Source organism: Macadamia integrifolia, chromosome 1, assembly GCF_013358625.1.
Source record: "Macadamia integrifolia cultivar HAES 741 chromosome 1, SCU_Mint_v3, whole genome shotgun sequence".
In the NCBI taxonomy this organism is placed as follows: Eukaryota; Viridiplantae; Streptophyta; class Magnoliopsida; order Proteales; family Proteaceae; genus Macadamia; species Macadamia integrifolia.
The window spans coordinates 1,479,077-1,502,639 of record NC_056557.1 but is presented as its reverse complement, the minus strand read 5'-3'; the positions used below and the strand labels follow the sequence as shown (position 1 = coordinate 1,502,639).

Sequence of the window (23,563 nt, the reverse complement as noted above, 5' to 3'; positions counted from 1 at the left end):
TTCATATTATGATATCTGTATTAGTTTTGGTATCTCAAGATTAAATAATCTCTGTATTAATTTTACTTGTATATTTATACATGACATTTGCTTTTTTTTTTTATTATTATTACAGATAAAGATACATTGTACGATTTTTCTTGTTTTGATGAAGTACTGTATGATTTAACTCATGGGCTATTCAATGGTCTAGATTTAGGCCCTCTTTGGTATTATTTTTTCTTTTGATTTTTGTTCATAAAATTAGTTTTGGCCGCATTTGGTATCATTTATGGAACTAGTTTCTATTTAAAAAAACATTAGTAAAACACAAAAACCAAAAAGAGATCAAGAGTCATTTATGTGTTTTGGTCAAAAATGATTTTCAGTTATTTTTACACTGGACTTTATTGAGCATGTGCCTAACGGCTCAATATGGAGAGGTAAAATAATCAATTGCTTTGTAATTATAAATCCAAGCCCCTTGCTCCCTCTTCTTTAATCCAAAGTGGAGAAAGAGAATTATAGAAAGATGAAGGGAATCTCTTCACTTATTTCTTTAAAAAACTATTTTACACATAAAGATACCAAACTATTTCTCACAAAAAATCATTTTTCCTAAGTAGTTACCAAACCTCAGTTGTTTTGATAAAAAAAAATGATTTACGTTAATGAATTTTGTTAAATAGATAAAAATAAAAAATAAAAAATGATTCGGATTGGATGAATTTTGGTGAAATGAAAATCACCAAATACCAAATTGACACGTGTAATAAGAAAATGACACGAGCAGATCTTATGAGGCTGGTGTGAAATGGATCTATGATTAGCCGAAATCTGGTCGAATCGGATATTTCGGCCTGACAATTAGATGATATTCGTCACATGACCGCCTTGTCGTTCCAATTCACAAATCGCAACACGCGAGGATCCTCCTCACTCTTTCTCAGTTCGTCACGCAAATGGAACTCAATCGATCGGAATAAGCATGGAAGAGGGGATATTTTTCTTGTATTCGTCCTTAGGGTTCCATAAAATTGAGAAGGATTTCAGTTGAATTCTCTGAGATCACTCACTCGCTACAGCTGAAACTTTCATTGATCGATGGACTCTTCTGTCTCGAACCGGTTCGATATTTTTGAGATTTACAGGAGATACTGCGGTAATCCAAACTCTGCATATTGTTCCTATTTCTGCTGTTTCTTTTCATTATCTCCGAATTCTTTCCGATATGGTTCTTTTTATCGATCAATGATGTTATTTTATGCCTTCTAGAAAGTTCAATTCTGTTGTTGGAGAGGGAAATGCATACTGCGTCTTCTTTATGAAGAATTTTTTTATCTAAATATTTTCTCTTTTTTTTATTTATTTATTTTTGTGATTGATGTGAAGAGGAATGCGTTTTCTTGGGGAAGAAGTTTAGTGTCGAAAAGCCTAGAACTTTAATCCACATTATTCTTATTTTTCTTTTAATTTTTGTGGGCATGCAAAGCTGTGTTAATGGCTATATTGTTGGCTTTATTCCAGTAGTTCCGTTTAGATTCTCACCGGAAGTACATGAGTGCATGTTTTGTTTGTTTGTTTCAATAATGTCTGTTTATTAAGTAGTCGCTGAAAGATTATGTCAAGCGCAGATAATAATTCTGATTTGATAGAATTGTTGGAAGCTTGGTGGTGAATTTGGGTAGCTCGAGTAATTAGTTGGCTTAGTTTTAAGTTCACTTGCTGTATCTTTTCTTCTCTTTCTCTCTGACATACATTCCTTTTATCGGATGCCTTCTGGAGTTAAAATGTTCTATTGTTCTATTGTCATCTTTTCACTTATAAAGTTGAAGTTGTTCATATTTGCATTTTTTGGTTGTGTTGCAACTTTTTCATTAAAAGATTTCATTGTAGTCCTTATCAAATTTCAATTACACGGTTCTATTTTAGTAAACTACATATTGTTGTATTATTCTGTAGCTTTGTACTGCTGGAATTCGGGTGCTTAATTCTTTATTTGATTAAATCATATCACTCTTTTCAGTTGTAATTAAAGTAACCCTTCCTGGTTTTCTGATGTAGATATTACATCAGGAAATGAACACGCGGGCTCAAGGGAGGCACTGGCTCAGCTATTGGAAGTGGTGCAATCTAGGGTGCAGAAAAGGTATGCATCTTTTTTAGCAAGTTTTATATTGTCTTTTAAACCCTCTTCAACCTTAAAATTTGTGGAACCATGAAATATTATAAAGTTTATTTATTTATGAATATATTAAGTAATCTTTATTTTAAGTCTTTTATTTCCAAAGTTGTAAGATACGGAGTAGAGTCGGTTTAGGATGTTTTCCTTTTTTGAACTTATTTCCTCTTTTAGAGTCTAAGTAGGAGTTTGATTTCATCTTTAAATACTTGCTTGTAACTGATTGAGAAGTCAGATTGAAGAATGAAGTTATGAGTTGAATATTGTGGTGTGTGCCTACGGGTTGTATGTGTGTGTGTGTGTGTGTGTGTATGTGTGTGTGTGATTCTCTTCCCCCCCCCTTTCTCTTGTGCGAATCCTCTCTCCCTTCCCTGCAACTCGGAGTTCATCTCAAGGATTCTTCCCTACCCTACTGGCACTCCATCACTTTGTGTAAGCCAATGAGGATGCAGGAAATGGAATCTTTGCTGGAACCAAGTTGTATTTTTGGCCATGTCTGGGTATTATAGGTTCTGATGGTCCTACCTTGGCCTGATGGATCTCTAAGAAGGAGAAGGTTGTATATGGGAATGTAGTAACTTCTTACCCACTGGTGGATAGAGAGTAACTCTAACTTGACACTGGAGTAAACATGACAGATCTTTTCTTTTTTGAAAAAGAACAATTTAAATAGAGAGAAGAGAAGACTGTACTAGGAAAGGAGCCAAAACTCCTCCACAAAAAACAGAAAACTTAAAGACCAAAAAAGTAAAAACTCTACATCCTCACAGCAGTTGACTATCCCCAATACATATTCTATGCTGGATGAATCCTCATTTTGTCAATCCTATGCTATGTTGTTTGCTGACTTGTGCTTCCACAGGAATGAGCTATTTTCTTGTTATGCAAGTTGAATAATTTGTCTAAGCAGCTTTCCTACTCATTCATTCAATAACGTAGCAGAATTTCCTTCCGCAGTTTGGTCATGAGGACCAAAGGACATGGCAATCCAATCTGGAGCTAAGAGCGAACAACTCAGCTCCAATGGAGTTACCTTCTGAAAATATGGATGATCTTTCATGAATTATGATCCTACCATATCTTGATATTGTTACACAATTCTGGTCTCTTAAAGGTTTATTTTATAAAATTTGAAGGGTTTTTCTTCTTTCAGGTTCAGTATATTTACTTTTCTAAAGTTTAGGATCCTCTAACTTTGCAATTTTTTTTTCCTCGATAACATCTAAGCCACTTTCCATGAACTCCCCAATCTATTAATCTAATTGGGTATATATATTTATATATCTATATACATATATATATATATATATATATATTTGTTTCATGTTATAGGTTATAATTATTGTCTGGCTGAAGCTCTACTAAGTTAGGAATATCTGTCGTACCTCTTGCTCTTTAGACATCGCCAATATAAAAATAAGTGGTCCTAAACCCAAATGTTGGTCGCTTTTGTTTCCAGATAGTAGAATCCCAGAAAGGAGCCACCATACCCCCTGGCCCATCAAGCGGGAAAAAGTATTAAGAATATATCACCACTAGGACTAGGGCTCTCTTTGGTATCATTTTTATTTTTTATTTTTTCTTATTTAACAAAAAACATTAGTGAAAACCATTTTTTATCAAAACATAAAAACCATTTGGTAAACATTAGACATAACAGAGTATGGAATGAGAAATGGTTTGGTATGCTTATGTGTAGAATAATTTTTTATTTAAATCACAAGGGCAAGGGAGTCATTTCACCAAGGGTTTCTTAAACCCTAACTTCTTCCAACAAACTTTTCTCCCAGCCGCACAAACACAACAATGTTAGGTATTTTTTTATCGACCAACTGGCCTGACCATAACTAGCTGCCGCCAGTCAAGGCCAGCCACATATGTAGCAGGCACCACAAGGCTGCGGGTAGGGGCCAGCTTGCAGCCACAAGCCGCAGCCTGCTGCTACGGGCTGGTCCCATCACCAGCAGCCATGGTGGGAGAACGGAAAGAGGATCGTGGCCATGATGGTGAAACGGAGTTGTAGGGATAGGGTGGGGCGGTGGGAGTGAGGTTGCAGGATAGGTGGGGAGCGGGTGGGGTTTGAGTAGCAAGAAGGAGAAGAAGAGGGAGGAGTAGGGGGTGGAGGCTCGCCTTTCTAATGATAAAACCAAATGATGTTTTATCCTCTCTTTTGGGACATATAAGCACATGCTCATTAAATGTTCAGCGCAAAACAGCTGAAAATGGTTTTCAGAAAAAAACCATAAACAACTTTCAAGTTCTTTTTTATTTTTGTGTTTTATCATTTTTTTTTTTTCTTTTTCAAAATAGAAATAGGCTCCATAAACGATACCAAACGCAACCAAAAACGTTTTTTTGGGGCAAAAATCAAAAAGAAAAATGATACCAAAGAGGGCCTAGGTATGACTTAGTTTTTTTCAAAGGATTGAGGGGTCACCATTTAATGCAAGACTAGACCTGTAACAATTACGAAACCAATCTCGCAGCAGGATCCGAATAAATAGCCCAAACTCCAAAAGTCATCCTTCTCAGATTAAGGTCAAACTATAGGAATGAATCCCCACAACAAGTATTAATACCCTTCAGAAGATGAGAGTCATAAGACAGAATGATTCGGTAGTTTAAGAGTAATTACAACAACCCGAATTTGGGATGGAATTTCCAGAAATCAGTAAAACTGAAATTAAATTCAATCTGTAGGCCAGATGATTCTTAAATTTAGATTGAATCTTCCCCTAGGGTACTTTACTAATTCCCAGAATATGATCACAAACTAATGGCCAGATTAGAAGTAATTTGAATAATAGAAACTCTGGTATCCAAAAGTTGCAGGTTTATGAGATTTTTAAATAGCAGCTAATACACAGGTCAGAATCCCCAAAAATTAGAATTGAGTGGACCTATTGGGAGGGCCTTGACTTCCCCAAATTCTGGTCCTTATTCCTGATCTGATGGACCAAATAAACTCAGGTGAACAAACGCTCTATTCTGAAAATTAAGTCAAAACAGATCATTTACAGGATTAAAATTCAGGTTCTGTGGTTGTATCTCAACTCTTAACAGAATATGAGAACTCAGTGATAGAATGTAGAATTGAATAACACAAATCAGAGAATCAAAACAAAGAATAGCAGGCTTGATTGATGGGAGTTCAAACAGTAATAATAAAATCAGAAAAACAGAGCATAATAGGAAGAAAGAGGATAAGAAGAACCTATCTCAGGTTTCAGGCATCACACCCGCACTGCTTCCCACAGGTGGGCAAAAGGCAACTCAGTGTCATTAATCATTCATGTACAATGTTGTAGCCCCTTACAAACTTATATAGAAGTCTCAAACAGATCCAGACACTAAAAAAGAAAGGCCTAACCCAATCCTTAACTAATAAGGTAGCATAAACTGACTAGGAAACGAAAATAGTGAAAGAAACTGACTCAAAACAGAACTCTAACTAAACTAAGAAAGCGAATCTCGTTTTCCTACTTTCTACCCATATTTTAGGCATATTAAAGATGTCCATTACAAAGGAAACCCATGGGATCAAAGGCCCAACACCTACATAATCCAACTCAAGACTTATTTTCAATATAATAATAAGCCCTTTAGATGACTTATCTGCATCACCCTAACCTACATATTGTTATCCTGTATTCTCTGTTCCTATAACTGTGTTGGAAACCCCTCCTTCAGTCTCTTACAGCAAAGGAGACCCTAAATGCAGATAACGAACTAATAAAATTTGTGAAACACTGCCTTGGTAGAGCCTTCTCTTCATCTCTAAATCTCCGCAGCATTGGAGAAGATGCTTGTGGGTTTTGTAAGCCTTGAGGATAGCCTGCTTGTGTGTTATCTTGTTTGTTATATTATCTGGTTAAGGCAGAAGTTTTGAGGTTCAACGCTTTGAAGCAATTGAAAACATGATTTATGCTGTAACATGTTGGGGGATCATGCTTCATAAATCTAATTTAATATTCTAGACGCAAAATTAAGCAATGGTATGAGTGCTTTCATTAACAGGATTACACAATCTTGCCTATGGAGAATTATCTCTAGGCTAATATCACAGTTGTGAGATATGAGATGTGTAGATCAAATGGGATTCGATTATTTGAGGACCTGGCAAGTTACCTCTAAGCTTAAATTCTCGAGTTAAAATCTCTTGTTGATAGCTTAATTCTGCTGGGGTTGGCCTGGATCTCTGACTTTATCAGATATCTAAGATAGGTAAATGTGTTGGGTGTTGATAGCCATTAGCTGCCTGGAGTATGTTTTCATTTTAGACATGGCAGGATGGCCGGATCTAGTCATTGGTTCCTTAATGGAGGAGTCCCCAAATGTAAGTCCTTTTTTCATGACCATGCTCATAGTTGTCAAGACGTCACCTTGGGTCGCCTAGACCCCATGACAACTATGGCCATTTTTCTTTGTTAACCTGGATCCTGAACCTGATCCAAGTATTCCCCTGTGTTCCTTATATCACATAGCCCATACGTAAGTCCCACATATTTGTGTGCATGTGCATGTGCATATGCATATGCGTGTCGTGTGCATGTGCGTGTGGACATAAGTGAAGCAGCTCTTGTAAAAATAAGGCTTTAGCATGGGAGGTGCATTGTGAAGAGTGATGTAGATGACCCCATCTATGGCCTTCACTACTGCAGGAAGAAGAACCAAAACCAGCATTAAAACTGGTTCAGTCTGGTCCCATCGAGCCAGCCCTTTAGAAGTCCTGTTTCTCCCATTGAGCATCAGGTTCAGTCTTCAATTTTGTCCTTTATTTCATCATAGTCAGCAAGCAACAGAAGGATTCAATTCAAGCTTCTAGAAGGGGTGAAATATTCTCTACTGATTGGGATTTACTGCATTTTCCAGCTGTAGCTTTGTCTTATGTGTTGACTTGGTCAACCAACAAGAGTGAAGTCTTGGTTCAGCTTCTAGATTCCTAGTTTCTATATTGTTATTGTCTTAGCAAGCAAGTTGTCTCAATTAGGAAGTCTTGTCGATTAGATTCCTATTTGATTAGGTTCCTTTTCATAACCTTCTATTTTCTTTCTAGTTTCCTATTATTGTTCTTTCTAATTTGTGAAGCTTAGGCCAAGCTATAAATAGGACCTCAGTTGTAAGAATTCACAGATTTGAATTAATGAAGCTTGTTGTGCTTGTTCATACAATTTAGCATGAGAGAGAGGTTCAGTTCAACAGCTGAGATAGTTATGGGTGAGAGGCCCAAGGCCGAGATGGCTTACCCTTTCCACAACTATCCATTGATCCTTATTCTCTCCTCTCTCTATTCTGTTTGCCATTGATTTTAAGTGATATTACTACCGTTCAAAGCCTACTGAAGTTGTCTACAAGCTCTCCACCAGTTGATAATCAGAAGACCTCAGATTCTCCCGATCGATCTCTCAGCTTTTCCAGGTTTCCTGGGAAGCAGTTCGATCCCTAGTTCTCCCAGCTCTGTGATCTGATCATACCAGACTTTTGGGGGTTTTGTTCAGCACCCCAAGAGGAGCACTCGACCTGCTTTTCCAGCCCATCTAAGGCCTGTAGCTGTGGCTGTGGGATTTCTTCTATTTGTTTCCTTTTTCCTGCCCTAAATCAAGAAACAGCATAACTGTCAATTCAATCAGTAGAAGTGGACCATTTTGGGTTTTTTTTTTTTTTTTTTTTTTTGGCCTTATAAGACCTCCATTTCGATCCAAATTCTGAGCCTTATGCTGTGAGTTACAAATTATCAAAGTTCTGACCTAATTTAGGTTTTATTTCTTAGTTGTAACTTTTGATTCTGAGTCTACTAATTGCCTTTTGTTCAGAGCCTATTACTAGTCTTTATACTCTTTACCGGGGCTGATTACAACTGTAATTAGCTTTACTTTAAGAGTTACCACTTATGATATGTTTTAGAGGGGAAAGATGAGGAATCCATACTCCATAAGTGCTAACTGGAGGAGTTAGTGCTCTCTTTTGTCCACTTCAGAGAGAGCTAGCTTCATCCTTTCAATTTGATTTGAACTGATTTTTGATAATTTTGTGTGCGTGGGAGTCTTATTTGGAGAACATCCTTATGAGGTCTCATGGGGTTTATAGGAGGAAGGGAACTGGAATCTTTAGGCACAAATCCTGGCTTATAAGAGATGTGTTCGGGACCCTACTCTGCACGCAGGTAGATGGGTGAATTCCTAAAAAGATATTAGGGAGTATCTTTTATATCGTTACTTCTAAAATGGGGTCAGATGCCTCACTCTTTGCCTTTCACCAACTGTATTCACCCCACTTCAGTAGCTCTTAAGCTGAATATTGCTGAGTTAAAATGGGTGATTGGGGAGTTAGCTATTTCTGGTGCATTCAGTGACTTCTGTACTGCTGGTGACTGTGGTCTGGCCATTTTGGTTTTAGTTAATCTTTAATAAACTGTACATGATCCAGATCCACACTTAGCAGCCTTTATTGATTGGACTGGCCAGTAGTCAGTAGCTCAAGTACATTCTGTTATCATTGTTGGCTGGATTTTAGATATGCAGAGAACGTCATGACATACCTCGTCTTCGTCTTGCATGATGTCTTTTCTAGGAACTTCTTGTAACTTGGAAGTTGATGGTTGGCTACTCAAATAGGCTGGGTATGCCATGGTCCAGTAGCCTGGTGTAACCTTCCTTCCCACACCCGGTGGCGGCCTGGTGAAGTATTGATTTCAATATGTGGCAATAATAGGCATCTGGCCTTAACAACTGTGCTAGCTGGCACCTTCCCTGTGTACATGTTGATTTCGTTTGCTCTTTTGTACTCGATCATGTGCTTTTCTGTTTTCAAGCTTTGTTGCATTACTTTTTGATTGGTCATGTTTGAAATATGAAATACATTCATTTAGGAAATAAAAGGGGACACTCAGTGCACTCTAATGTTGGAGGTTATTTTTTCTCATCTTCAGCTTTTCTACCGTGTGGAAGTGATTCCTTGGCACTTGTCCGTGTTATCATCTAGTTTTGCCAAATGTATATTTCTTATCTGATCTGAACACAGCAATGTGTGGGAATATTGCTTTGAAAATTTTAAAAAGGTCAATTCTAAGTATTTGGACTGTTGAAGAAACAAGAGGAAGAGCCCTGTACACGGTCTTGAGCAGTATGGTAGAGATGAGCCACTAATTCGATATTGTCACTCTAGAGAACTTTTCTATTGAATGGTCCAAATGACTGAGCCACTAATCCCTTAAGGATTGTTTCTCACAATATTTTCTGTATCCTTTTTTGCATGGATGTCACAACATCTAGGCGACCCATGGCATTGGGGGGTGGGGGGGCGAAGGTGACCAGGGTGCCTGGATGCCTAGGCGATGCCTAGACAGATATGCCTTTTTGTATTTGATTTTTTATTCTTATGCATATTTTTCAATTTATTTGTTGAAGAGGCATGCTTGGGCATATGCCTCATGTTATGTACTGTGTTCTCAACTAAAGATTTTTTTTTCAAGAAAATGTCTGGCAATTGATACACCTTTAACTTTTGCTCACTTCGACACTTAAGTACACAAAAAGACTTTAATTTTATTTTTTACTAGATCCGATTGGCCTGAGTCTATTCAGTTGAATGGATAAAGGTAAATGGTTTTGAAAAAATAAGATTCAATTCCCCTATTTTTAAAGAAAAAATCGATTTCGCTCGAAAGAATGGGAAGTTGAGAAAAAAAAAATGGACATTTTGTTTTGTTTTGTTTTGTTTTTTTTTTTTTTTTTTTTTTCACTTACTGGATGTATCACACATTTGGTACAACTTCTAGAGTCTTGTGGGCCACTTTATGCCTTCCCTCCCTATGCTGTATTAGATGCAAGCCACTGACAGACAACCATCTGATGCCTTTCCAGAAAAATAGTTGTGGAAAGCGGAAACAAAGAAGCTTCGGCCACCAATTAAATTTAGCTTGTTATTCCTGAACAGGAGCATTTTATACTGTTATGCCTTGCTTCTGAACCTACCCTAGGAAGTTCAAACTGAACTATAGATCCCTGAGCTCGGATTTATTTGCAATTTTGGTGCCGATGGGCTCATGGAAGGGAAAATTATCCCAGATGTTTTCATTTAAAGAGTAAATACCTTGAGAACAGAGATTTAGAAAGAATGTGGGCAGTTGCTATTGACCGGTGCATCGGCTAGTTGTTGGCTGTGTATAGATTGCTTGGCCTCTTTATGTATGCAGTTTGACCTGTCATAGAATTAGGTTTTACCTGATTATGTTGGATAGAGTTTCCTCTACTCATTGCTACACATGAATATGTTTGGGTTTTCCAGTGGCAGGATTATTATTTATGATGACCTCTCCGGGCTCATGTTGCGGCTAAACTTCATGGTGAGTCTTACTCATTCAAGTTATATGAATTCATTAATTGTAGATGTCTCATTCCTTCAATCACCTTCATCTTATTTCTTACATTTTGGGCGCATTAAGGAATTTGGTCCCTTTTTCTTTGTCTATTACATACTGTATTACCTACTTAATTAGGATAAGGCTCAGTTGAGTTGGGCACTTGGGTTTCATTAGATTTCTTACTATTATTAAATGTTTGTTCCATCATTTTGCAACAAAGTTAATTTCAATGTATTTCTTTGTAGGTAGATTCTTGTGGGTTCACACGCTTCTATGATTTTGTTTTTTTTGTGTGTCGTGAAAATGTCCAGAAGAATATCAGTGAGGAATTTGCAGCAAAGTTAATTTCAACGTCTTTCTTTGTAGGTAGATTCGTGTGAGTTCACACGCTTCTATGATTTTGTGTTTTTTGTGTGTCGTGAAAATGCCCAGAAGAATATCAGTGAGTAATCATCTTCACCATAATTCAACTTCAGACCAATTCCCTTTGTCATAATATCTGTGAAGAATTGTTTCTAGCTGTTTGCTAATGTGATTTCTTTCATTTCTTTTAAATATTTTTTAGCTGTAAGCCATGCCATAGCTGCTTGGAAGTTAGTTTTGGATGGAAGATTTCGATTACTAAAACAATGGTGTGAGTTTGTTGAGGTACATTTTTTTCATCCTCTACTCAACTAGGCATTGCATGCAATTGTTGTTGCAATCCAACCAATTTCGCATTCACTATATATTCTACTCTTATTTCAGCCCCTATTCCTAAACTGGCTAGCTAGGCTGTCAAGGTTTCTAATAAATATCATCTGGTTTTATAACATATTTTATTTTGTGATCTTTTTTTTTTAATGCAGCAATTCTGTTCTTATTCATGACTCTCATGTTCTATATTTTATCACCTCTAAGTTCACTACATGCTTTTTATCCCCCCTTCCCAACCCCCCTTTGGGAGTGGGGTGGGGCCGTGGGGGTTTAAATGATATATGAGAGTGGGAGCGCTAAAACGATCTAGGTTGGACTTGGAGCCCAACCAATGCAAGAGTTAGGTGCCCATATTACAGAATCTATGAAGCACCAAGTGCTGGTTGAGGGTGCATACATTACAAGGATTTGCCCCAGTTGGTGTCTATCAAAATGTAAGCAACATCTGGAACAGGAAATGCATCTGTCTACACTCCGGTGGATTGAATTTAATCTGATATTAGTTTTGGCAGGGAACCATGAAAGGTTGGGTTGGAATGATATTTAGAGATGCTAATGGTTTTCATATTGCCATCCATAGTTTTTAAGGCATTGCTAAGGCGTCGCCTTACCAGTGCCTTGGCACTGATGCGGTCTAGAGATGGTAAGGCAGTGCTCCGCCTTACGTGAAGTGGGGCCTTATGGGTTTTTTTTTTTTAAACACATTTTAAAATTACTTGATGAAGATTCCAAATATAGATTTTTTATTGGTAGGTGTCTGATTTTGTTAATACTTGAGATGTATGGGATCAGTTTTACTCCACAAAAAATAATCAAAACAAACAAAACAAAAACACGATTCACAAATAGGGTTTGGATTTTGTCAAGGGTTTTAAGAAAGGGCTTTGAGAAGGAATCAAGGAATAAGGAAGAACCACTGATCTAGGTGACCATTTTGCTCTGGCAACGGTGAGCTTCATTCTTCTTTGATAGGAGTAGAAATATAGTGCATGACCTTAGGGCTTAGGCACTCATATTGGCATCATAGAGGTAAGTATAATAAATACTTGTATTTTTTATGTCTTCTTTTCTTTATATTTATAATTTTGTTTCATAATTATGTATTTATATTATATATTAATGTACGCTTATTTGATGATTGATGATTGATGATTGATGATTGATGATTGATGATTGATGATTGATGAAGATGAACTTAGTTTATTCACTTTATTAATTTGTTTTCTTGATGAATATCTCACATTGGTATGAATATGAATCTTTAATATTTATTTGACATATAAGTAATAAGATTCAACTAGGATTTGAGCCAAATAGATTGGTTTTATAAAAAAATTACACATGAACACTTTAATCAATAAGGCGACATTTTATGCCCGCCTTATTGCTAAGGCGCTCTGAAAGACCCTCAAACGCCTCTGTCGCCTTAAAAACTATGTTGCCATCTGGTATGAACTATTGCTGCCAGTTCAAGATTTTGGTTTCGACCAGGATTTTGACCCTGGTCGAAACCAAAAATAGACCATTGAAGTGGCACCGAAATATAGTCCATTTCAGTGAACAATTTGAAACATTGAAGAGTGAAAACACTTCAAGTTGCATTCCATTTTGTTTCAACCAACGTTGAAACGAAGTACGTTGAATCATGATTGCACGATTTCCTCAAGAGGTGGTCTTGTAGGAGGGTGGCAGTGGCACTCTTGCTGTACGATTATGGGTTGACTTATAAGTGATAAGGTCGGTTTTGGGAAAGGATTAGTTGAGATTGTGAACTTGCTGAATCAAAGTGACCATAATTAACAGCCACAGAAAACCTTTCTTTTTTCCCCTTTATGGGGGTTTTTTTTTTTTGGGGGGGGGGGGTGGGGTGGGGAGGGGTTGGTTATTTGAATTAGAACACAGTCAGAATCATTATTGCTTTGATTAGCCAACAGGCTTGCCTGATGGCTGATGGGCATTTCACAATTATTGAGTTGATTAAGAGGTGGTGATAGCTGATAGTTGTGGTTAATAATTTTGTAGTAGTGTACTTGGTCCAACAAGTAGTAACTTTGTCTTCCTGCCCCCTCCTTTTAACCATGCATTCTGACCCAAATAAAGAAAGAAGGGTGATTAAGGCGATACACCTTAATGATCTGGATTCTGGACTATTCATGCCTTTGGTGGCAAAATAGCCAAAAATAATGTAAAAAATGTTGTGCCATTGGCTGATTGGAAAATTTGATGAGAAATTTGTATCCTTCCCAGACATTGAAGTCTTCTATTGGTTTCTCCTTTAAATCCTCTTGCACAGGCTTATTGTGTCTTGGCGACATTAAACCCTTGAGAGATCCATTTACTAGTTTGGAGGAAGATGGTGACATTATACATGATTTTATCTATTAAACTCCACTTGAAGGGGAGCCCATTCAGCTGCGCCCTAATCAATGAATCTATTCTGATGTGTTCACAGTCCTTCTCATGTCAAGCTTATTGTATAATCCTTGATTATGTTTGCCCTATTGTTTGTAAATAGTTTCATTGGTCAATAAAAACATGTCAAGAATATGTTTTGTTGAGATGGCTGAATTACTGAATTGTTCCCTCTAGCATCAAACTGATCCTGTATGTCCTGGCTACAGAGCTACTCCCTTGTGTATTGCACCACATTGATGTTGTTGTGCAAAATGTTATCTTTTTTGTTGCAAGTACTATCCATAAGTGTTAGTACTTGCACTAAATCTCTAAGTCAGGACATTCTTAATTTATTTTTACCTGTGGATTTCATTGCTTCAATCAACTTAGTATGATGGAGGGCCAGTAGGGGTAGAGAAGAATCCCTGAGGTGAACTCAGAGTTGCAGGGGAGAGGGAGAAATCACACTAAGAAAAGGGGGAAGAAGGAGGATTGCGCACACGCCTGCAGGCTCTTAAACATTCAAACTCAATTCATCATTCTTCAATCTATCTCCAATCGTTGGTTACACATGTATTTAAAGGAAATAAAACTACAAAAACCAGAAACCAAATCTAAATAAGAAACTAACTCAATCTAAGAACTAAAATAAGTTAAGAAACTAATATCTCTCTACGTATCCTACTTGAAATAAAAGATTACATAGTATTCCCAAATAAATAAGATTTACTAAAATCCTAATAGATCAAATAACCAAATATGGGTCAGACTCATCTTCGTCTAGAAGCCCAAATGGGTATGGATCGGTCCATGGGTACGAATCTGCATCATGGTATCACTCAAAAACCATGCATACATAAGTTATTTTTCTTTTGTAATATTCCCATGTCTTTTGCTATGAATTCTTCTAAATGATGTTATATTGTTTCTTTTTCTACTTCTTTATTGGTAACAAACTTGTTAAATTGGTCTTAGAAAAATCAAAGGCATAATATCTCTGAAGATACTTGGCAGCAAGTTCTAGCCTTCAGCCGATGTGTACATGAAGATCTTGAAGGTTATGATCCTAAAGGTAAAATCTACTAGTTCGGTCATTGCATACACTTAGAATATAATGACAACTGTCCTTCTAGAATTTTTCTGTCCCCCTTGTAGATTTCTGGTGAATTATATTTAATACTACTATAAATATAGTGAGTGTGTGTGTGTGTGTGGGTGCGCATGCATGCAGAGGTGCTTTTTAGTTATTTCCCATTTTGACCAAGAAGATGAAATTTCTAGTTTCAAGTCATGGTTTACTGTAGTGAGCTCTAGATGTGATTCACAATGCTCATGGCAATTTTGTACAGAAGGAATCATTGGCAATTTTGTACAGAAGGAATCATGGGTATATTCAATCATAACAAATAATAGGAAAAAAACATGTCTACCCTCATTGATGACTTCCATTGCAAAGTCTATACGAACTTGGACCAAATAAAGGTTGTAACTGTAAGTAGCTCTGAACAAAGAAAACCCTCTTTATTCTTGAGGGTGCTGTTATACAAGAACAACACCTCAGCCTTTTCCCAACTAAAAGGGGTCGGCTCTTGTGGGTGCTGTTATAGCACTCTTTAAATTCTCTCCAGCATAACTGGTTGGATTCATCTTTCATTTCAAAATGCAAACCTTAAAAATTCAGTCTCACCCATTTTAAAGTCTGTATATGCTATTTGGTTAGTGGTGGTGGTTTTGGCTAAACTTTGCAAGGAATGAAACCATAATTGTGAAGGTGTTGCCTAGTTGCCATCGAGGCTCTTTCTTGGGTCCAAGACAACAAAACGCCTTGTTGACACCTCACAAGTTACGTTGATTTATGTTTCTTGTTTTGTTTTTCGATGAATATGCTCTTATTCTATGCTTTTATATTAGATGTTGGTTTTCTCATATTAGGTCATTGCTAGCATGCTTGTATCATATTGCATTAACATGGCTTCTATATTGCATATAAGCATATAAGCATATTTGTATAAAATTATCATTGCTATATTACATTTATAGTCATATACTGCACGCCTATGTGCCCCTCCGATGCCTTTGGTCGCTGGAGGGGCACCTAGGCGCCGTGAACCATGATGAAAACTGACTGGATGGACTGTTAGTGATGTAATCTGATTTAACCTAGTTGTAGGTTCAGATGCAAACCACAAGTAAGGACTACAGGAACCACCAAGAAAACCAGATTATAGGTGGAATTGATCTCTCTCTATCAGCAACTCATCTCCCTGTAATTTTGGTCGAGTGTAGTGTTCAGATGAAGGAACGAAGCCCCAAAATTTCAATGACATGTTATGGTGGGATCTTGAATTATTGAGTCAAAAGAGAAAATAGCAACTCTAGATCCTATTTTTTAGGAGAAATCCAGATCAGCAGATCAGGAGAAGCTGGTCATGGTGAAACTTTGGTCGAAGGTAATCTTGGAAATAGAAGTCCAACTTTAAAAGTTCACAGTGATCCAACAGCTGGATTGTTGTGATTGGTAGAGTTGTAAACAGATCAAGAAGCTTAAAAACATGGTATCTGCATGTTATGTAATGTCTGATTTGAGCAACTATCAAATCCTTATCTATTCAGGGAATAAAGTAATAAGAAGACCAAAGCCTATGGGAATGGAATCACCACCATAGCCAACCTGTTGAATCACCATAACAGAGCTGGAACTGCATCACCGCAACCAAAGGAACAGTATTACCATTGCACCAACAGGGCATAAACCAAAACTCTCTTTCATCCAAACGTATCTGTATTACAAAAGTACAATACTCAAATAAAAAAAAAAAGAGCATACCTGGTGCACGAGGCTCCCACATATAATACTAACCTAAACACAAAAGAAAGGGAAAAATCTATATATAAGACAAGCTAAAATGAGAGAAAGGAAGAGTAAAGATTTTGACTAGGTGAGATGTATCAAAGATGATGATGGAAGAGTGTTGGTAAGGGATGGGGAAGTTGTGAAGAGATGGGATGATTATATTAGTGCTAATGGAGATAGTTTGAGTAGAAATAACCCAGAAGATAGCTTTACTCAACAAGACCCCACATGTCATAGATATGTTCAAAAGGTTTAGTGTGGCGGAAATTAAAGGAGCCTTGAGAAAGATGAAAGCGGGCAAGACACCAGGCCTAGATGAGATCCCAATAGAAGTGTGTGAAATCCTTAGCAATTTGTGGTGTTGCTTGGTTAACCAAGTTGTTTAACAAGATTATGAACACAAGGAAGATACTGGATTATTAGATGAGAAGTATTGTCTTACTGCTGTTACGGTATACAAAAATGAAGGATATATTCAGAGCTGCAATAACTATAGAAGCATAAAAGTAATGAGTCATACTATGAAACTATGAGATAAGGTTATTGAAGCCTGCCTAAGAAAAGAAACTAAAATCTTGGAGAACCAATTTGGATTTATGCCCGGTAGATCTACAACATGGGCTATTTACCTACTGAGGAGGATCATGGAAAGTTATAGAGCCCACAAGAAGGATCTCCACATGAACTTTATTGTTAGAAACCCTTATGATAGAGTTCCTAAAGATTTAATATGGCATGTCTTGGTAAAGAGAGAAGTGTCGAGTATATATGTGAATATAATTAAGGACATGTATGAGGGCGTGGTGGCTAGTGTGAAATCTGTGGGATGTCAAGGTAAGAATTCCTAATTATGATTGCGTTACATCAAGGATCGGCCTTCTGCCTTAAGCCCCTATCTGTTTGCGCTTATTATGGATGAGTTAACCAAGAGCATGCTAGACGAGGTTCCCTAGTGTATGCTCTTTGAAGATGACATCATTTTAGTGGGTGAGACTAAAGCGGGGTTTAACACTAAGTTGGAGGTAGGAGATAAAAAATGGAAACAAGAGGTTTTGAGATTAGTAGATCGAAGACAGAGTATGTAAAGTGTAACTTTAGCCACTCTATGATGGATAATGAAATGGCGAAATTTGAGACAGGGATTCCTCAAATTGACTATTTTAGATATTTGGGGTATAACATAATTAAAAAGGTAACATAGAGGATGATATTTCATAGAGAATTAAAGTGGGATGGATGAAGTGGAGAGGTGCGTCTGGAGTCTTATGTGACTAGCGTATCCCTCTAAAGCTTAAGGACTATTGTGCGTCGAGCTATAATCTATGGGCCAAATGTTGGACAGTCAAGAAGAGTCATATTGAGAAGCTGTGTGGCTGAGATGAAGATGTTAAGATGGATGCGCGGTAAAACTAGGAAGGATAAAGTATGCAATGAGCATATTAGAGCAGTTTTGGGATTTGCACCGATCATTGATAAGCTTTGTGAAAGTCATTTGAGGTAGTATGGCCATGTTCAAAGGAGGCCTGAGGATGCCCCAGTAAGGAGGAGCGATTGGATTCAGATTGAAAGAGCCAAAAGAGCTACGGGCAGGCTAAATGTCCATAAACAAAGTGGTGAGGAATGACATGCATGGTCTTGGTCTTGTCCCAAGTATAACCTTGGATAGAACCTATTGGAGGGTAAGGATCCATGTAGCCGACCCAATTTTGCTGAGATTTTCCTATCAACTGGCCTGCTCTCTTTCCTCTTATTCCCATCTTTCTTTCTTTTCTTAGCTCTCACCTTTCCATCTTTCTCTTCCCCCTCTTATGTTTGAACTTTTTCTATTTTGCTTTGTATGGATCCATGTAGCCAACTCCATTAAGTTGGGATAAGGTTGAGTTTGTTGTTGTTGTAGCTGAGCCTGGGTGTAAGAAACTTGCTGAAACCGCTCAAAAGGCCCTGCTCAAGCTACGAGAAATAATTATGGTTTGACATCACTCTAGGCTTGCTGAATTGAGACTTTTCTTATGATATATAGATGGCTTGGTAGTGGGACTGAAATCGAGCACATTTGTTTTTGGGGTTAGGTGGAGACATAAATTAAGTTTTTTTTTAGTGAGACTTATCGTTACTTTTATCCCTTCTTGCAGGTGCTTGGCCTGTCCTTATCGATGACTTTGTTGAACATATGTACAGGTTTGATTTCATTCTGTGCCATAACTATGTGGAATAGATGCTTTATTCTCCCCCTTTATTTTGAAATTTATGATGCAAAAAGCCTCCTTTGGTATTTCAAGAATTGTCTGCCTAGCTAAGAATTGGGAGAAAGAAAGAGCAAGAGAGACAGCACTAGAATAAAAATAGAACTAGGCAAATAGCAGTCCCACAGAGCCAATATGAGGCAGCAGCCTCAACCAAATAAAAATTCGTGTAGGGATTCAGCCCCTTTTTATAAGACTAAATTAACTCACATTAGGACAACTCCTAAACATACTAAACATCTACCCCTTTTAAGCTAACCTAAATAAACACTTAGTAGGAAATTGACTCTTAACAAAATAAACTTGAAATAGAAATCCTAGTCTAATTGGACTTCTAAAAGAAAATTCTGCCCCAGATCAATACCCCTCAGTAAAGCAGTCATAACTTTCCCATTATACCTTGGACTGGCAAGATTTTGGTCTCATTGGGGCAGATTATTAAATAAACTTTCAAATTACACCAATGTCACTCTAGTCATGTGAAATGAAGTTTGGATCATATTAAAATTAACCCCAAAGAAAAGAGACGGACATAACTTAGTTTCCTATAGTAGAATGTTCCCAACCACCATAACTGATCCAATGGATTGTGAAACGATATTTGTAGGATGTTCTGGATCAGTTGAAATGGTTGAAATGGAAACCTAAGTTTGTCCTTTTACCAAGTGACATATGTAATTATTTTCGTGGCAAACCCATTTCATGATTCTCGATTGGTTCTTCTCTGTGAGCTTTCTCTGGTCCAAGAGGAAGAGTTTTTCTTCTTCAAATACTAGACTTGATGGAATATCTGATTCTAGGGTCGAAGGGCAATGGTTTTCGGGGTAGTTTAATTTTTTAACATGCCTCTGCTTGTGTTGATAGAATATTTTTTTTTGGGGAGCTTAGTATATAATTCATTACTGTAGAAGAGAAAAACATACTCCTAAGGAAGGGGGAGAAAAATAAAGTGCAATACAAAGAAAGCCCAGCCCTTGGGAATGAGAGGCAAGGGGAACATACACAGAAATTGGAAGAGTCCAGGTGTCCACGATTAGCCTCCGCCAAAGGACATATCCACCCAATTCCATTCTCTACAAAAGGGCACGATCCTTCTCCTCCTTGACCAGCATTTGGCTAGAAGCCCTTTCCAGAGCGTTCCAACGAAGGCAGCAATTGGGAGAAGCTGGAATCTTCCTCTGAATTGACCTTCTTTTTTTTTTTGGTCTAGTCCTATTGAGGGCCCGGGGGGGGGGGGGGGATGGTGGAGGTGGGAAGTCTCGAATACAAGACATGCCAACAGAACACTGCTTCGACAAGCAGCACCATACCAACTTCTTAGTGTGGTTGGTGAGTTTAATTCCATTACTTACTGAAAAGAGTGGAATGCCTTAAAATGCTATTCTGGGTCACATTTGCATAATTTGTTGCTACTAAGGCTTCAAAAATTTTCCGGGTAAAGACAACTTAAAAGGGAAATTTCCGGTGAAATCTCTGGAAAGAAAAAAACTAAGACTCCATTTATTTCCTGGTAAAAACCACATTGGAGGACAAATTTCAGGTAAACGTATTTTACCTAAAATTTTCTCCTTCCATGGTTTTTAACTGGAAACAACTGGAGCTAAATGGGATCCCTTCCCAGTCATCAAATAAGGAATGATAACTAGAATGAAGAGAAGGTGGTGGGTTGTAGAAGTTCGTAGACTTGGGAGATTTTGGACCCATTTGAGGAGATTGGGATGAAATTAGTGATGCATTTACAATTTTTGGGCTACCTTTTTTTGGTGGGGGGTGTCAACCGTCAAGAAGGGGGAAAAGATCTCTGATCTTTTTTACCAGCTGGATGAATTTTGGTGATGCATATATAATTTTCTGGGTTACTATTTTTCCTTTAATGGTGGTGGTAGGTGGGTGGAGGGTGTCAAGAAGGGGGACAAATCTTCGGTTTCTTGTTCCAGCTGTGATCTGTGTGAGGTATATGGTTAGGATGGATTCAAAAAAATTTCGAGAACCACACTGAGCTGGTGTGTAGGGTAACTGGCAAATCTAAGCTAAGTTGGTTTCTTTTTCTATTCTCTTTTCCTTTTGGGGTTGGAGGGAGGGATTTTGAAGATGTTTCCACTTTTACAGATATGGGTATGCTTATGGTTGACGAAGAAGAGACTTTAGGTTTTCTTTTTCAACATTTTTTGTGTGGATTCTGATCAGGTTGTATAGCCTGTCTTTGGGGTTTGGTATAGTGGATTCTTCTGTTTGAATAAAATTGTCTTATCAAAAGAGAGAAAATGGTTCTTACATGTAACACGCCCATGGAGAACCCATTCCTACTTGCCCACTATTCTTGGCCACGGTGACAGTTAGATGGAGAGGTCATAGTCTAAATTAGCCTTATGTCAAATTTCAGAGTCTAATTCAATTAAATACCCTCCCGGGTGTTGGCGTGCATCCCCATGCATGTCCATGCACGCCTGTCTTACTCAGATTACTACTTTGCATGTAGACCTAGATTTGCAATGTTCTATTTTACCACATGGAAAATTCTGATAGGACTGAAACTTGACATGTGAGCAGGGTTACTTGGTCTACCAGTTCACAAGATTTGGGCCTCATCTGATCTAGCATGTGTCAGGTGTTGGCGTTTAATGTGTGTGTGCAGGAAAGGTTCTTATCAAGGGTGTATAGGAACCGCTTCCCCCAAAAGATCCCCCCCCCCTCTTTAAAGATGTAGAATGGTATATCTTTGCCTTGTCATTTATTCGAAGATTTGACAAAATTTTGGCAATATAGTTCAAGGGAAAGATACACTAGCACCTTATAGCTTATCTTTATCCTCTCGTGAAATGATCTTGCTGCCCTTCTATGTTGCGATACTGTTTTTGTCGTGCACTCCTGTGCCCAGACATAGGGGCTGCGAAATGACCACCCTGTTCCTCCATGTTGGATGCTTCAAACACACCCTCCCATTGGCCCCCGTTCTAGTGCAGTGGTTTTCTCTCTCCCATTTTATTTATAGCTAAAAGCACAACCCCTTGAGTGTTAGATTTTATGTTGTTGTAAATGAATGCTTCAGTGTGACCAAGTGAATTCTGGAGCTTGATTTCAATGTGGAAATTCTCCTTTTCTCAAAATTTTTTATCTGGTCTGAGTTTGACATTTTCACAAATTGGCTTGATTGTAGAATCACACCGTCAAACGGTTGCTGCTCTCTTAGGCTTGGTTGTAACTGTGGTGAACTGGAAGTTCAGCCGTGCATCTCTGATGATTCTTTACATGGTATGCTGGCCTCCTTTTTTCTTCAAATATGGCAGTTTTTATCCCTTTCATTTTTTTTTTGATAGGTAGGGAGGGGAGTAGATAACAGCCAGGAGGCTCAAACCTGAGACCTCCTGGTGAGTATGGGCTTTTCCGCACCACAGCTCACCAATTGAGCTAGGCAGCTGTTCATCCCTTGCATTTTTTCTATCTTGCTACCGTTATTTGTATCTAGTTTGATTGCTTTGCATGGCAGGTCTTAAAGTTTTTGCAGGGGCAAAGAGGAAGTCATTTATGGAATTTGACAAGGAAGATGTATCAAAATATCTCTGCTTGAACTCTTCAAATTTGAAGCATTCATTGAATTCTAAGAGAAGTAGGACTTCTTACGTAGATCCGCCAGCAAATGATGCAGAGGATTGCATGGAAATTGTTAAGAATAATAGTAGCCCACTGGGTTCATCGAGCAACTCTCAGTGTGCGGTTGAAGGTAGCTTGTCAAAGGGCTTTGCAGGACTCCTGTCGACGGGATCTTGTTTGCAGTTTTGATCAGGAAAGGAGTGTGTTCTATTACATAGTTGCATGTCTTTAACCTAAATATATCAGCTGAGCGAGTGTTGATTTATATGTTCTCTATACATGGTTGGGTTTCGTTGTTGAGGAGTAATAGGATTTTTATGTTCAATCTTTTGTTATATTTTTGTAGTCAATTAAAAACGGTGATTTGATTCGTTTTTCATTGTGTTCTTAAATGATGCGTGGAAGGCTTGTCAAAATCTATATTAATACTTTACAATCAATTACACTATCTCACGGCTGCGGTCGTGTGTGCTTGCGTCGTGAACCTTGTCTTCTGGACCAGTGCTTGGAAAGTTGCTCAAGACTTGGAACAGAACATATGCCCGAGTCTGAGTTTCATGAATATTTGAGATCCTCTCCAGCCCAAGGATTTGGGCGAGCCCGACGAGGCCCATCCCCTAAACAGCCAGATTAATTGCAAGTCATCCCCTACCTCCAATTCCTTTGACGGACACCAGAGAAGTTAGTTGTTCGTTGATCGACTTGAATTCCAAATAGTCCAAGAATGACAAGGAACGATTGATGGTTGATCTGGCAATTCGGTTAAGAAATTAGTTAGTCTATCAAGCTCACGCTGAAACTAGGATTTAGGAAGTCTTAGGGGTGCAAGTATCCATGCTCCAGTCCAATGGTTGGAAGTTCCTTGGGATGTGTGCCTGTGTGGTCACAATCATCGGATGGTACATCTGGCACTCACTGAGGACTCCACACCATCTACAGTTGGATTCTTTCTCTCGCTCAATTGTTCTCAAATGTTGTGTTCATTCGTCATATGTAAAATAAGAAAAATAAATAAAAAAGGGCCAAGTAATAATCATTTTCCTATAAAATATTTTATGACGAATCAAACATAGACCTAAGGGATAAGTGTTAGCATGCAACATACAATATGTGATTTGTAGTTAGAACTTCCTTTCAAGAAACAACTACAAATGCTTAATAGTTGGGACTTTAAAAGACTATTTTTTGGTAAATGTTTGATGTCTAAGTGGATATCCAATGTGATGCGAGGAAGGTAAAATAGACAATCGTTGTACTGCCTG

The 23,563-nt window shown here is 37.9% G+C and overlaps 1 protein-coding gene across 2 annotated transcripts; it reads left to right on the top strand.

The window, feature by feature from the left end:
- Window positions 1-865: 865 nt before the first annotated feature.
- LOC122080913 (defective in cullin neddylation protein AAR3-like) lies at window positions 866-22,680 on the top strand. Of its 2 annotated transcripts, XM_042647799.1 has the most exons (9): window positions 867-1,141; window positions 2,044-2,128; window positions 10,448-10,505; window positions 10,890-10,965; window positions 11,089-11,171; window positions 14,589-14,685; window positions 18,600-18,645; window positions 21,868-21,962; window positions 22,198-22,680. In XM_042647799.1, the coding sequence occupies exons 1-9, from the start codon at window positions 1,084-1,086 to the stop codon at window positions 22,488-22,490; spliced, it is 891 nt and encodes a 296-aa protein (XP_042503733.1). In that variant the 5' UTR covers window positions 867-1,083; the 3' UTR covers window positions 22,491-22,680. The 2 variants fall into 2 exon arrangements, with proteins under 2 accessions (XP_042503741.1, XP_042503733.1); XM_042647807.1 differs by lacking the exons at window positions 10,890-10,965; window positions 11,089-11,171 and having other exon boundaries at window positions 866-1,141.
- Window positions 22,681-23,563: the final 883 nt, after the last annotated feature.

Coding starts and splice junctions, on each gene's coding strand:
- LOC122080913 (XM_042647799.1), top strand. CDS start 1,084: ATGGACTCTTCTGTCTCGAACCGGTTCGATATTTTTGAGATTTACAGG. Junction 2,129..10,447: donor CAATCTAGGGTGCAGAAAAG/GTATGCATCTTT, acceptor TGGGTTTTCCAG/TGGCAGGATTATTATTTATG. Junction 11,172..14,588: donor AATGGTGTGAGTTTGTTGAG/GTACATTTTTTT, acceptor AATTGGTCTTAG/AAAAATCAAAGGCATAATAT.